The sequence below is a fragment of the Muscardinus avellanarius genome (assembly GCF_963383645.1).
Source record: "Muscardinus avellanarius genome assembly, chromosome: 3".
NCBI lineage: Eukaryota > Metazoa > Chordata > Mammalia > Rodentia > Gliridae > Muscardinus > Muscardinus avellanarius.
Genome location: NC_137788.1, coordinates 109,971,081 through 109,984,621, shown reverse-complemented (window position 1 = coordinate 109,984,621; position 13,541 = coordinate 109,971,081). Strand labels below are relative to the sequence as shown.

The following is a 13,541-nucleotide window of genomic DNA, read 5'->3' as shown; positions in this document are numbered from 1 at the left end:
GACGTGACTGCCACTTGCGGTTTTTCAGGGGAGGTAGAGTCTTCTCGAAAGAGCTGTCTGGACTTGCTTACTTGTTCCTTCCGCAAGGAGCCACGGTGGGGCTCCAGACAGGGTACATCCATCCCCACAGAGTACCGCCGACCAGGGGCCTGAGAGTCAACATTTAAGAGCAGTCATTGCTGTGCTACCAGGGCCCCTCGGCAGTGAAGGGAGAGTAGGGAGTCCAGGCAGAGAATGCCCCAGGACATTCACAGGACTCACTGATCTCCAGAATCTGAGCCAATGGACCCAGAAGGAATTTTCTGGGTTTGAAGTAGCATTGAAGTTCTGTCTTAGATTAGCTAATTCTATTAAAAGTGTGTGTGTGTGTGTGTGTGTGTGTGTGTGTGTGTGTGTGTGTGTGTTTGGGATTAAACACAGGGACATTCTACCTCCAAGCTGCTATACCCCAGCCTGTCTTATTTTGGAACAGGGTCTTGCTAAGTTGCTAAGGGTCTCTCTAGGTTGCTGAGGCTGTCTTCAAACCTGTGATCCTCCTGTGTCAGCCTCCCAAGTGCTGGATATAGTCATGGGCCACCATACCCGGCTCTATCCTCTTCTTGGTGGGCATGGCTACCGATCCCGGATTGAAGTTGATCCACGGGTCATTTGCTCTTCCCTGGCTCTGAAGTTTCCTGCGTACAGCACACTGAGGCCCCCGAAGCAGCTGTAGGTCCAGGCTGCTCACAGTAGCAGCCAGGCTGGCGAGCAAATGATGGCCTGGCCTGAGAACCTTATTTCTCAAAGCCCCAGGCTAGACACGCTCAGTGGTGACCGCTGTCCTCACATCCCCACCTCCCCCCAGCCCTCTCCCAGGCTCCCAAAGCAAAATGCCAAGGCTCTGCCCCGACCAGCCATCCTCCAAGAAGTAAATATTTCCCATCAGTCAGGGGGCAGAAACCAGTCCAGCAAGGCAAACATACTTCTTTTATTGTGCCATATCCTTCTACCAGAAAATCTCTAAAATATAAATATAAACTCTCTAAAAAAAATACAGAGTACATCTGTAATCATCTTCCTCTTCCAAACGAGGGCCAGATGACAAACACACGTCTTCACATCTGCACTGCTGGCGTTCACAGGTACTTTCATCTTCCTGTAGGCAGGAACACCAGCCCCTGCCAGCGCTGCAGCCCAGATGTGATCTAGCAGGTGGAGCTATGCACGGGATGGCGCCTCCTGCTGGGATTGAGAAGTGGGAGAGTCTCCGAGGCCCAACTTCCCGATGTGCATCACTGGACAGGCCAAGCTCTGGGAGGAGAGAGGTTCATTCCTTGGGGCTGGTGGGAGGAAGGCGGAGCCCGTGGGATGGACCAGAAGTCAGGTACGGTTGGGGATGGAGAGGGTCTGAGTCGAGGCCCTGCAGGATTAGCAGCATCGTTGCTCCTTCTGGGCAGTGGGCCATGCCTAGCAGCAGGCAGAATCCACCGCTTCCAAGACAACGCTCAGCCTCAGAGGGCTCCTGGGGTAGCAGCATCCCCGTGGCAGAGGGTGCTGAGTCGTAGGCAGCTAGAGCTCAGCACAGGTCCTCAAGCACCTTATTCAGTTTTGTACATGTCTGAAGAACTTTGATGTCGGTCCAGAATAGCGCGGCAGCGTGGAGACAGTGGAAGCTGGGCTGGGATGGCCCCGACTATGGCTACCTTACCCCTGTCTCCGGGAGGCACAGCCAGGGTTCCCGTCAGAGCAAGGGGCTGAGCTCCCAGCACAGGGCTCAGGTGGATACCTCCATGAAGTGTGCTTATTCTTGACCTCACACCCCCAGATCTGTTCTGGGTGATACTCTAGGCCATCCCAGAAAAGCTCCCAGGACCCCACAGGCCATCCGAAAGACTCCTCTCCCGCCTTGGAGGCGGACTCCACGCTCTTGGACAGCAGGCTCTCCACATGTGCCGAGAGCCCTACACACAGAGCCAGGGCCGCACGGCTGCAGAACTGGCACCGCATCCCAGCATCCTGCTGAGGCTCCCGTTGTGCCGGGGCTAGCGCGAATGTCTGGGAGACAGGGATGGAGGAGAAAGTGGGTTCAAGGATGAACCTGGAAGCACTGGGTGCCCCAGAACTCAGGGCAGGAGCCAGACAATGGAGAGGACGCAGGGGTCCTAGAAGAGACCCTGCTGGCTAGACGTGCAAGGCCCCAGGGCTGGGGTCACTAGAGGATCCCTGGCGACAGGAAGATAGCACAGCGGCCCTGGTGGGAGGCAGAAATACAAAGGCCATGTGTGTTCAGGGCACTAGGACAGGCGCAGAGGCCCGGGTGCCTTGAGGGAGGAATGGCCCCATCACAGAGTCCTCAGTCATCCCAGCCTCCCGCGGGCCTCACCCTGCTCCCTCATCCCCACGCCCCAGGAGCGGCTTCATGCTGGAGCATGGGGTGCCCTGAAAAGCCACTCAGACCCTCGGCGACGCTCCTCTCTCCCACCCCAGGCTCGGCCCCTCTGCTCTGTTCTCAGGACTACCCTCACTGGCCTGGGCTCCTCTCCGAGGAACGCTCTCTGCTGCTCTTAGGGCTGTCTGGCCCTGCGCGCACATGCTCAGAAGAGGAGCCCGGCCATATTGTTTCCCCAAGCCCCTCAAGGGCAGGGAACCTCAAGAACCCAGTAACCTCCCCAACCCACGGGCGCAGGAAAGAGGGTAGCCTGGAGCTCAGACTTCTGGGCCAGGCCCCATCATCCCTACCCGGGCCATCCTGGAGAGAGGAGGAACAGGGCCAGGGAGGGAGAGGGCCGGGCAGTATAACTTGACTCTGGCAGAGAGAATTCCCAGGCAGGACGCTGCAGTGGGAGCCGCAGCGACCAGGGGCTGCAGCTGACATGTGGAGGGGGTCACAGGACGCAAGGGTTGGGATGGCACCTGCCAGAGGGCGGTGGGGAGAAGGCGGTGGGGGGTGGGGGGAAGAGGCGCTACTCAAATGACAGCAGGTCTGGGTGAGAACCCTCGTCCTGGAGGCGGGAGGTCCGTGCCCGAGGCGGGGGGCTGTCCTCCTGGGATTCGGCCAGGTTGACGGGGCTCAAGCTGAGTCTCAGGCCGTTCCTCTCGGGGAGGTCCAGGGAGGACGTCCCTCTATGCTCCACTGCCCTCTGCTTGGTTTCATCCTGTCCATCCTGGTCGATTAGGTCAGGGACCAATAGGGTCGCCTGGCCATTGGGCAGGGCCTCGGCCCCGTCTCCTGTTTCCACGGTGGCCTCTGGCTGCCGAGCTTCTGCAGGGATAGGCTGTGCAGAGGCATGGGGGTCCCGGGGCTCCCCGGACGAAGGCTCGGGTCCGGGCTCCAGGCTGCTGAGGACGGGCTGGGAGGAGATCAACATGTCCTGTGTGGTGGTCAGGGCCCGTGGTGTTCGCTTCCTAGAGATGGTGGGTGGAGGATCCAGTCTTGGGAATGCTTCCTGAGCCAGCCTGTGAGTCGGTGACAAGAGACGGCAGGCATTAGGGCCGAGGAAACCCGGTCCTTCAACTGCACCGCAGCCCAAAGCTGGTCTAGTTCCCAAGCTAGGATGAAGGTCTTAGAAAGTCGGCATAGCCGGGCGTGGTGGCGCACACTTGTAACCCCAGCACTTGGGAGGTGAGACAGGAGGACCGTGCAGGTTCGAAGCCAGCCTCAGCTACTTAGTGAGGCTCTCAGCAACTTAGTGAGACCCTGTTTCCAAATAAAATAGAAAATAGGTCTGGGAGTATAGCCTGGAGGTAGAAAGCCTCTGGGTTCACTCCCAGGAACAAGAAAAAAGAAAGTCAGTACACCATTAGCTATCTCTGGTTCCATGCTACAGCCTCAGGGAGACGGGATAAAGGTCACCAGAACTGTGTCAAGCAGAACCTACAGAAGCAGCCTCTTAAAGGTGACTAACCCAGAGGCACCGGCTCCGAATCAAGGCCTGGCAGGACTTTCCGGCTGGAGGGGAAGAACAGTGTGGGGCTCCTGCGAGGCTCCCTTCCCGTGGACCACGGCTGCGGCTGGACAGCGGAATCCGTCGGGGCTCTCTGGGTGATACCCGGGTTCATATTTGCCGTATGGGCAGTGTGACCTCAAACCTGTTATCACTTCCTATATCACTCTGAACTTGAATCATGGAGGCAAGAGGCCCTCTACACGTCTCCCTGGGCTGGAAGTTTAGACCAATGATGCAGCCGGGTGCTCGCAGCACCCTGTGCTTGTGGAGGCTGGAGTTGGACCCCCAAACACGGCCCTGCCTTCTTTCTCACCAGACAGCCTCACTCCCTGCTTGGGCTGCTGGCCCCTGGACACACTCTAGTCCCGAAGGTTGTTGGGCAGGTGGAGGGACTCACCTCTCGTCCTCCAGGTGGGTTCTGGTGGCCGCACTGGCCAGCTGGGCACCCACGGTCTTGTTGACCTCCGTCATGCCCACGCTGCCCGGGCCGCAGGGCTCCTTTCGCCGCAGGAGGTCATTGACTTTGGCACCCACAGCTTTGCCCAGGCTCTTGAGGTGCTGGCTGCCCCCCACTCTCAGCCCTGACACTGTGGGCTCCGCAGAGCCCAGGGAGGTGGGGCCCAGGACCGCGGGCCCAGACCGGCTGGGGAAGGAGCGGCTGGCCTGAAGCTTCAGAGGGAAGGCCGCGTTCACGTTCTCAAACATGCTGTGGTCCACTACAAGGAAGCAAGAAGAAATATGGTGAGAGGAGGGGAGGGGTCCTCTGTTTACACCACACCAAACTTGGACTCCACACTGACTTTGGGAACATTCCAGAAAGAGCCAGCAGAGATGCGCTGGAGCGCCCAGAAGACCAGAAATTCCAGTTCTTCCCCACCCACACTAAAGACTATGAACTGCCTCCAGCCCTGTAGAAGTGGACCTGTGCCTTTAAATCTGACTCGTGTGTGTGTGTGTGTGTGTGTGTGTGTGTGTGTGTGTGTGTATTTGGCAGTACTGGGGGTGGAACCCAGAGACATTCTATCTCCGAACTACACCCCCAACCCTATTTTTTATACTTTTATTTGAAACAGGGTCTCAATAAGTAGCTGAGGCTGTCCACAACCTCGGGGAAAAAAAATCTGACTCATAGCTTGGCCTCTTCACCTTGGGGTCACCAGGCACTTTGAGGTAGAGAAGGGAGGATGGGCATTGCGGTCGCGCGCGGGGAGGAGGGCAGGGGCGAGCCGAGGCTGCCGGGCTTCCCTGTGCACAAGCAGGTTCATGCTCTGTGTGGAGAAGGCTCTGTGGGTCCCCGGTCTCTTGCCATGGAACCCGGGGCGGGAGCCAGCTCCCCTGCCGAGGGGCCACAAGTGGACGGGCGCCAGCTCCATCAGGTTCTTGGACGCACCAGGATCCCGGCCAACTCCAGCTCATTCCACCCTCATGACCCGACTGGGGGTGGGGCGGGACGGCACCCAGGAGCAAGGGGGCTGGCCCAATACAACTGGAATTGGATGGCAGTTCTCCTAAGCCCAACCTCAGGGTTCTTCCCGGCCTTTGCTCTGCCTTAGAACACAGACTGGCTCCCTAAACATCCCTCGTACAGGTCCTTCCCTTGGGATTTCTCTTGAACAATTAGCTCAAGGGCTGGGTGTAGACCTGCTGGGTTGCTAGCATCTGCAAGACACAGGCCATGACCAGTCCCTCTCTGTCTTTAACACCTAGCCTCAATCCATCTGGTACACAGTAGGAGCTCAATTAATGTGTTGAACTGAGTTGCTAACATTCACGTACTGTGAGGCCAAATTGGTGTCACCCAGCTTAGCGCCTAGAAGTGCCAGAGCTCCAGGATCTAGGCCAGGCTTCCAAAACACTGGCACTGGGCTAGACCTCTCCCTAGCTGGAAACCAGTTCAGTAATGGAGACAGCCAGACCTCCTCTGTGGCCTTGAAACGGCCCAGCTAAGCCAGGGATTTTGTCAGTGCAGGGAAGGGGAGGCTCCCTTGGTAACAGGAGTCCTTGCCTGTGCAACACCTCTGCTCAGCCTATTCTAACTGCAGCTAAGTGGGGCATGGAAGGGTTGCAGGTTTGAGGCCAGCCTCAGCAACTTAGCCTGTTCCAAAATAAAAAATAAAAGAGGGCTGGGGGTGTACAGCTCAGAGATAGAATGCCCCTGGGTTCCATCTCCAGAACCCAAACAAAAAGGACTGGAGCCAGGCGTGGTGGTGCACGCTTGTCATCCCGGCATTTGGGAGGCTGAGACAAGAGGATCACGGTTTGCGGCCAGCCTCAGCTACTCAGGCCCTCTGCAACTTATGAGACCCTGTTTCAAAATAAAAAATAAAAAAAAAGTAGAGCAGGGGTGTAGCTCGGAGGCCAAATGCCCCAGGGTTCCATCCCCAGACCCGCAAAATAAATAAAAATAAATAAAAAGGACTGCGGTTAGGGCCACTTTTGCCCCCATGGGATTTGGCCTAAGGCAGCTGCCTCTGCCCTGCACTGCTGCGAAGTCCTGGACACAGGTGCTTTTCTCTTTCTCTTGGTTTTAGCAGGGATGTCTCCTCTGCTTCAACTCCCTGGAGAAGCCATAGTCTAAGGGCGTTTGGGGCAGGAAGACGGCCAGAGGAAGAAGGTGAGACCCCGAGCCTTCAGCTGTCTTTGAGCACCCACGTGGGTGGGACATTTGCACACCTTGATGGCGGCACCTGGAGACGGCTCAGGGTGCCTCCTGGCTCTGCCCTGGGGCTGCAGTCGGCATGGTGCCTCGTGGCCACGATTTGTCTACCCTGCCTTGTCATTCTCATTCTCTTCTCTCTTCCCAATCAAACTCTGCAAAGGAGCCAGTTTGATTGGGAAGTAAAATAGCTGCATGCCTTTTCCCAGGCCCGAGAGTACATGGGCTGCCACGGACCATTTTGAAACAATTCAGAGGGGAAAAGCAAGCCCTCTGCCACTGCCTGACTCGGGCACTGATGTGCTGGCTTCATTGCTGTTCAAAGTGAATTTCTGGAGCAGAGAGACTGTGCATGGGTGTGGGTGTGGGTATGTGAGCACGTGTTTGATATCGAGCTTTGAACCCGGGGGTACGACTGGGTTTCCTCTGAGCTACACCCAAAGCCCTTTTTATTTTTCAAAACAAGGCCTAAGTTGCTGAGGCTGGCCTTGAACCTGCAATCCTCCAGTCTCAGCCTCTCTCAAATACTGAGATTACAGGCGTGCACCACCATGCTGGCTGACAGAAACACATACTTTCTAAGGATAAGCACCAAATCCTCCTGTCAAAGTGGTTTATGGAGTGTGAATTATGAGCCGTGTAGTTAGATTACTGTTATTATTTGTATGTGTGAGGAACAGGAAGGATGGAACCCAGGGGTGTTCTACCTCTGAGCTACACCCCTAGCCCTGTTTCATTTTTTATTTTGAAACAGGGTCTCCCTAAGTTGCTGAGGGTCTTGCTAAGTGGTTGAGGCTGCCCTCCAAACTGTGATCCTCCTGTCTCAGCCCCCCACCTACTGAGACGATAGGTGTGCACTGCTGTGCCTGGCCAGTTGACTGCTATTTTTGAAATGCACTCTTTGTAACAAATAGCTTCTGGATTACACACTGCTTGGGGTTCTCCATCCTCCGCGCTCTCCATAATTTTATCGCGAGTCCATAAAATACAGCAAACCCCTCAGTCATTTAAAGATAGTCTCTCACACGCTCTCTTTGCGGTTGTCGAAATCTTGGGAACATATGCCTTGTCTCTCTAATAAAACGGTAAGCTCCTCTTGGGGCCATGGACACGTGAGCACCTTTTATCTTCTACAATTGCTGGCTTACTTTGCCTTGTGGAAAACTGTAAGCATTTAATAAGATAGTGTAACCGAATTTGACTTTCATATGATTTCTTAACATTCCAGTGCACGCTGGGCTGACGCTGCGGAAAAGCTGCCCCCATTCATAAAAACCCCTGCAGGAGTCACTGCGGGGCTCTGAAGGTCACCCCGGAGACACCGGCTCTGCCCCCAAAACATGCCTCTGTCTGGCGCCTCCTCCAACCCCACCCCGGGGGTGCGGGGGGCTCTGAGGACCCCAGCTCTGTCCTCTGCCTCCTGTGATTCAGAAAGCGATGGGGATGGAGGAGGAGAGACGCTGCTCCCACTGGCAGCCCTCCCAACAGCAACTCCCAACATGCACACGTCCAAGCAGAGGGCGCCGAGGGACACGGGCACCCAAGAGAAAGGGGCTCTTACCTGTCCCAGAAAGGGGCTCGGAAAGCAGACGGGAGGCAAAGGAGAGAGAGACACATTTTACGTAGTGACCGACCACTTTGAGGGCGCCACCTCCTGTCTGGGCCACCAGCAACCTCTGTTAGGACACAACATTCCGGAGAGTGGGACAACCCCGGCATGACTGGGTTCCCACTAAACCATACTGCTGGACCCCAGTGGTACCCACTAAGCCCAAATGGGGCTGTGTGTGTGTGTGTGTGTGTGTGTGTGTGTGGTACTGGGGGTGGAACCCAGAGGCTTTCTACCTCCTGGCTGCACTCCCAGACCTATTTTACATTTTATTTGGAAACAGGGTCTCACTAAGTTGCTGAGAGCCTCACTCAGTAGCTGAGGCTGGCTTTGAATCTGTGTGATCCTCCTGTCTCAGCCTCCCAAACATGGGGATTACAAGTTTGTGCCACCACACCCGGCCGGGCTGTTTCAAATGCTCTCCCATCAGGCCCTGGATGCCCTGCCTCCCGCATCCGCCCCCGGGATCTGAGACGCTTCCCCTCAAGTGCACCTCGAACTCCCCGGTGGCAGTGCGTGACCCAAAATGGGCAGAAGGAAACGCTAGGTCCTCAGGGCACACACGTCCTCAGCCACTTGCTGTGATTCCCACACGTAGACCGCTAGATCTGAGCCAGGCAGTGCTCACCCATTCTGGCTCAGAGTCTAAAGAACAACATCAAGGCCTTGAGGCCGGCGTTTGCCCAGTCCCAAGGGGGCAGCTGAACGAGGCTGCCGCGCATCCCAGCTGGCAGAGCCCTAATCCTGCGCCACGCTGGCGAGGCCCCGGCTGGACCGCTGACCCTGCAAACCCACTGCAGCCCGCGACTTCCTCTTCTATCCTCAATGCGCCCCATGTTCCGAGCGAGGGAGACACAGAAGGGAAAGCCACTCCATCCTTCAAAAGTCCAAGTACCGGGATAGAGACAGCAACCAACTCTGGGCTCTGCCTTACACAGGGCGAGGGGCAATGTTCATGGGTAGCCTGCCCACTGCAAATGGAGCCCCCGAGCCCTGACCTGATGCTCTGCTAATGGCGGCATGGCAGGTGTGGAGATCCAGGGTGTCAGGACAGTTCTCTCCCCCACTCCATACAGCAGTAAAGAGGACCCAGAATGCTCACTGGCAAGTTCACCTCTCAGGAACCAAGTGGTATCTACCAGTGTGTGTGTGTGTGTGTGTGTGTGTGTGTGTGTGTGTGTGTGTGTGTGTGGAACTGGGAGTGGAACCCAGGGGCATTCTACCTCCGAGCGACACCTCCAGCCCTAGTTTTCAGTCTTTATTTTGAAACAGGGTCACACTGAATTGCAAAGGGCCTCACCAAGAAGAGGCTGTCCACAAACCGCGATCCTCCTGTCTCAGCTTCCAAAATGCTGGGATGACAAGCGTGCCCACCACGCCTGGCTAGCCACCAGTGTTTTAGTCGCTTGCAGAAATCGGCACTGACTACAGGAAACTAAATCTGGTCCCTAGTTTTTGAAAACAGGCACTGAAATGTTTAGGTATGAAAGCACATAAGGATCATAACTTACCTTCAAGCACTCCTGAAAAAAGTTAAGTATACACAGACAGATATGATGGAGTGAGTAGGAAAAGGGAGATGAGAAAGCAGGTATGGTAAAGTGTTAATAACAGAAAGCCAGGCATGGCGGCGGATGCCTGTAATCCTACACCGCGTACTTAGGAAGTTGAGATAGGTGGACCTCGCAGGTTCAAGGCCAGCTTCGGCAACTTAGCGAGACCTTCAGTAACTTAGCAACACCATAGGCAACTTATCAAGACCCTGTTTAGAAATAAACAGAGGTAGAAGACCTCTGGGTTCAATCCCCAGTACCAAATTATCATCCTCCTCATAGGAATGCGTGGATATAAGGTATATGGGTGATCTTTGTATTCACTTCACTTTTGCAAATTTTATAAAGTTATTTCCAAACCAAACAAAAATATTTCCCAAACAAAAAAAAATTATATATATTATATATATATATATATATATACATACATACATACATACTTCAAACCAAAGAACAGAAATACCACAAAAAACACAAAAATATCCAGTGGCAGAGGTTAGGCAGATAACAGAGAAGAAAAGCAAGATGGTCATAGAGGACGTGGTTCCCAGAGCCGGGGAAGCACAGAAGAGTGGTGAGTGGAGCCAGGCGTGGTGGGCACGCTTGCAATCCCAGCACCTGGGAGGCTGAGACAGGAGGATCTGGGTTTGCGGCCAGCCTCAGCTACTTAGTGAGGCTCTCTGCAACTTAGTGAGACCTTGTTTTAAAATAAAGAATAAAAATCGGGCTGGGGGTATAATTCAGAGGTAGAGTGCCCCTGGGTTTAAGCCCTCAATCTGTAAAATAAATAAATAAATAAATACATAAATAAAAGCTAGTCTCTTCTCTCTGTGTACTCTCAGCCAGAGAGCATGGTTCAGAGGAATGAAAAAAGAAAAAAGAAAAAAAATTCAGGCATTAAACAAAATAAGTAAATAAAGCAGTCTTGCCTGCAAGAGCCTGCATCTCTCCTACACAGGGGCCCCTGGGTGGAACTGGTCCTTGTGATGTCGGCTGGGCTCAGAACGTCTGTCGCCTGGACAACCCGCTGGCCCTGCAGCGGCCCAGCCATGGAGAACTTCTCCCTCCTCAGCATCTCTGGGCCTCGACTTTCCTCCTCCGCCCTGAGCACCTTCCCTGACTTTGTGTCCTCGCGAACCAGCTTTCCAGGTAAGCTCTGCTGTCCCTGGGGCCACAGAACTTGTTCACCAGGCTTTTACCAAAGTACTGGCCACAATTCACGGAACTGTGACTTCGTGTGAAAGTCAGGGTCCCCCGGGAAAGAAAATAATTCTTCAAAAACACCGCATCCCTGGGCTTTGCCATTTCCAGCAAGAGAATAGAAGAAAACCTTGCCATCAGATTTCTTGCCCCAGGTCTGGCCCACCTAGAGACCTGGACTCTCGCAAGGCCGCAGGGGCCATAGGGCACCTTGGGGATAAGGTTGGACACCTGAGGCCCGTTAGCTCAGGGTGGTCCTCAGCCCTGCAGCATCCGCCTCCCAGGGGGGTCTGGCAGAAATGCAGAGTCAGCATCTGCAGCCTTGACCCAGGGGCCAGGTGATTTCTAAGCACATTAACATTTGAGAAGCACCCTGCTGCAAAGTAATTCTCCTAAACATACCCCTATTTATCCACATACTCACAGATTTGTCCCCAAACTCAACACAGCTACTGCCCTTGGATTTGAGGCAGGTCCACTCTTTTTATTTATTTTTTTCTTTCTCAGTGCTGGAACCCAGGATGCACTAACCACTGAACTAACCCCTACCCCATTTAATATTTTATTTTGAAACAGCATCTCGCTGAGCTGCTGAGAGTCTCACTAAATTGTTGAGGCTGGCCTCAGACCTGTGTGATCCTCCAGTCTCAGCCTCTAGAGTGCTGGAATTACAGGTGTGCGCTGCCACGCCTGTCTGAGGCAAGTTTGCTTTTTTTTTTTTCAGTACTGAGGATGGAACCCAGGGGCATACTACCTCTGAGTGTCACCCCCGGCCCTATTTTTTTTTTTCCTTTATTTTGAAACAGGGTCTCACTGAGTTGCAAAGGGCCTCACTAAGTAGCTGAGGCTGGCCTTGAACCGTGATCCTCCTGTCTCAGCCTCCTGAATGCTGGGATTACAACCAAGCACCAGCGCCACCACACCCGGCCAGGCTTACTCCTTATCTCAAGTGAGCAGCTGCTCCAGTGTACACAGCAAGGCCATGTGTGGCTTTGGGCATGAGATGTTTCAACTGGAGAACCAGGCCTCCATCCTTAAAGGGACCAATTAACAACACAGCCCTGCAGCCTGTGACTAGAACCTAATCTCAAAGTGCAGGAGGGCCAAGTATGGGGTGAGGTGGGCAGAAAGATGTCACCTGGGCTTTAAGCCCCTTTCCAAAAGCTCCCAAATCCAAATAAAACTGCCTCAGTTGGAATTCCCGGAAGCTCTTGGTTTGGGGACTCCTTGACACAGCTCTGTCCCGGGGAGTCCCGACCGACATGCTCAGCTCACCAGACTGTTTCTCCTGCAACCAGATATTGCAAAGACAGTGGTACCCTCGGAGGCTGCCAGCCCGGCTCAGGCCCTGGTACCCCAGCACCAGAGCAGCGCCCTGCGGCACGGGGCGCAGAGCACGCTGCACCCAGCAGGTGAGGCCCTTGTCCACGCTGGGCTGCTCCCTGGGGCGTCTATGAGCCGCTGCTCACCGTAGCCCCTGGCCAGTCTCTCCATCTTGAAAAGAAGAGACTGTGGTTTCAGTCCCTCAAAAAGAGGGAGCATGGCAGGCTGAAGTGTGCTACCCTCGCCCCCTGAGCTCTGGAGGGTCAGAGCAAGGTCTCCAGGGAGGGAAGGACCTGCTGGGCTGAGAGGGGCCTTCCCAATAGCCACAGGGGGCTCTTCGCTTGACAGCCTTTCCTTTACAGACTGCACCCTGGGCGACGCCCCCACCGGGGAGCAGCTGAGGCGGAACTGCACCATCTACCGGCCCTGGTTCTCTCCGTACAGCTACTTCGTGTGCACGGACAGAGAGAGCCGCCTGGAGGCCTGCAGCTTCCCTGAAGTGGACAGGGACAGGGACGAGGGCCGGGGGGACAACGGCTCTCCTGAGGACCTGACAGAGAGCCTCTGCTCCTCCTCTTCCTCCCCAGAGAACACGTGCCCCCGGGAGGCCGCCAAGAAAGCCAGTCACAGCCTGGACCCCACGGACTGCATCACGTCCCAGGACATCCTCAGGGTCTCCAGGTGGTACCCGGCCCAGCAGAACGGCTACAAGTGTGCAGCCTGCTGCCGCATGTACCCCACGCTGCGCTCCCTCAAGAGCCACATAAAGGGGGGCTTCAAGGAGGGCTTCAGCTGCAAGGTGTACTACCGCAAGCTCAAAGCCCTGTGGGGCAAGGAGCAGAGGGCTCGGCTGGGGGACAGGTTCTCCTCCGGCAGCAGCCAGGCCTTCAAATAGCCTGGCTGCACCCACAGGCGAACAGGGATGAAGCCCATGTGTGTGTCTAGAGATGCCAATAAATCACTTAGCCCCACAGCCTTCCGCCCAGTCTGAGGCCGCCTGTACCACCTGCGCCCCTGCCAGGGCCCCGCCGGCTTGCACCCCTGCCCTCCGTCTTATGGTTGCCCCGTAACACCAGGTCCGCCTCTGTGGCTGCTCCTACCGCTCATCCTTTTTAAATAAAGACAATTCCTGAAGTTTCGGAGACATGCTCCCAGACAGTGGTTCTCAAGGCGAGGTAGCCCGGCATGGCAGGAGCGGCATCTCCTGGGACTCCTCCAGGACAGAATTCTCAGGTCGCACTTAGACCTGCCGAGTCGAACGCCCGCGCCCCGAC

At 55.3% G+C, this 13,541-nt stretch overlaps 2 protein-coding genes across 3 annotated transcripts; one reads left to right on the top strand and one right to left on the bottom strand.

Moving 5' to 3' along the window:
- Window positions 1-2,942: 2,942 nt before the first annotated feature.
- Window positions 2,943-4,631, bottom strand: LOC308260217 (uncharacterized protein C1orf226; the record flags this gene model as incomplete). Its single annotated transcript, XM_080691527.1, has 2 exons — window positions 2,943-3,435; window positions 4,324-4,631. The coding sequence occupies 2 exons, from the start codon at window positions 4,629-4,631 to the stop codon at window positions 2,943-2,945; spliced, it is 801 nt and encodes a 266-aa protein (XP_080547653.1).
- A 6,162-nt stretch (window positions 4,632-10,793) lies between these two features.
- Window positions 10,794-13,162, top strand: SPATA46 (spermatogenesis associated 46; the record flags this gene model as incomplete). 2 transcript variants are annotated; one of them, XM_080690522.1, is made up of 3 exons in its annotated part: window positions 10,794-10,893; window positions 12,243-12,356; window positions 12,630-13,162. In XM_080690522.1, 3 exons carry the CDS (start codon window positions 10,794-10,796, stop codon window positions 13,160-13,162), a joined length of 747 nt encoding a protein of 248 aa, XP_080546648.1. The 2 variants fall into 2 exon arrangements, with proteins under 2 accessions (XP_080546648.1, XP_080546649.1); XM_080690523.1 differs by lacking the exon at window positions 12,243-12,356.
- Window positions 13,163-13,541: the final 379 nt, after the last annotated feature.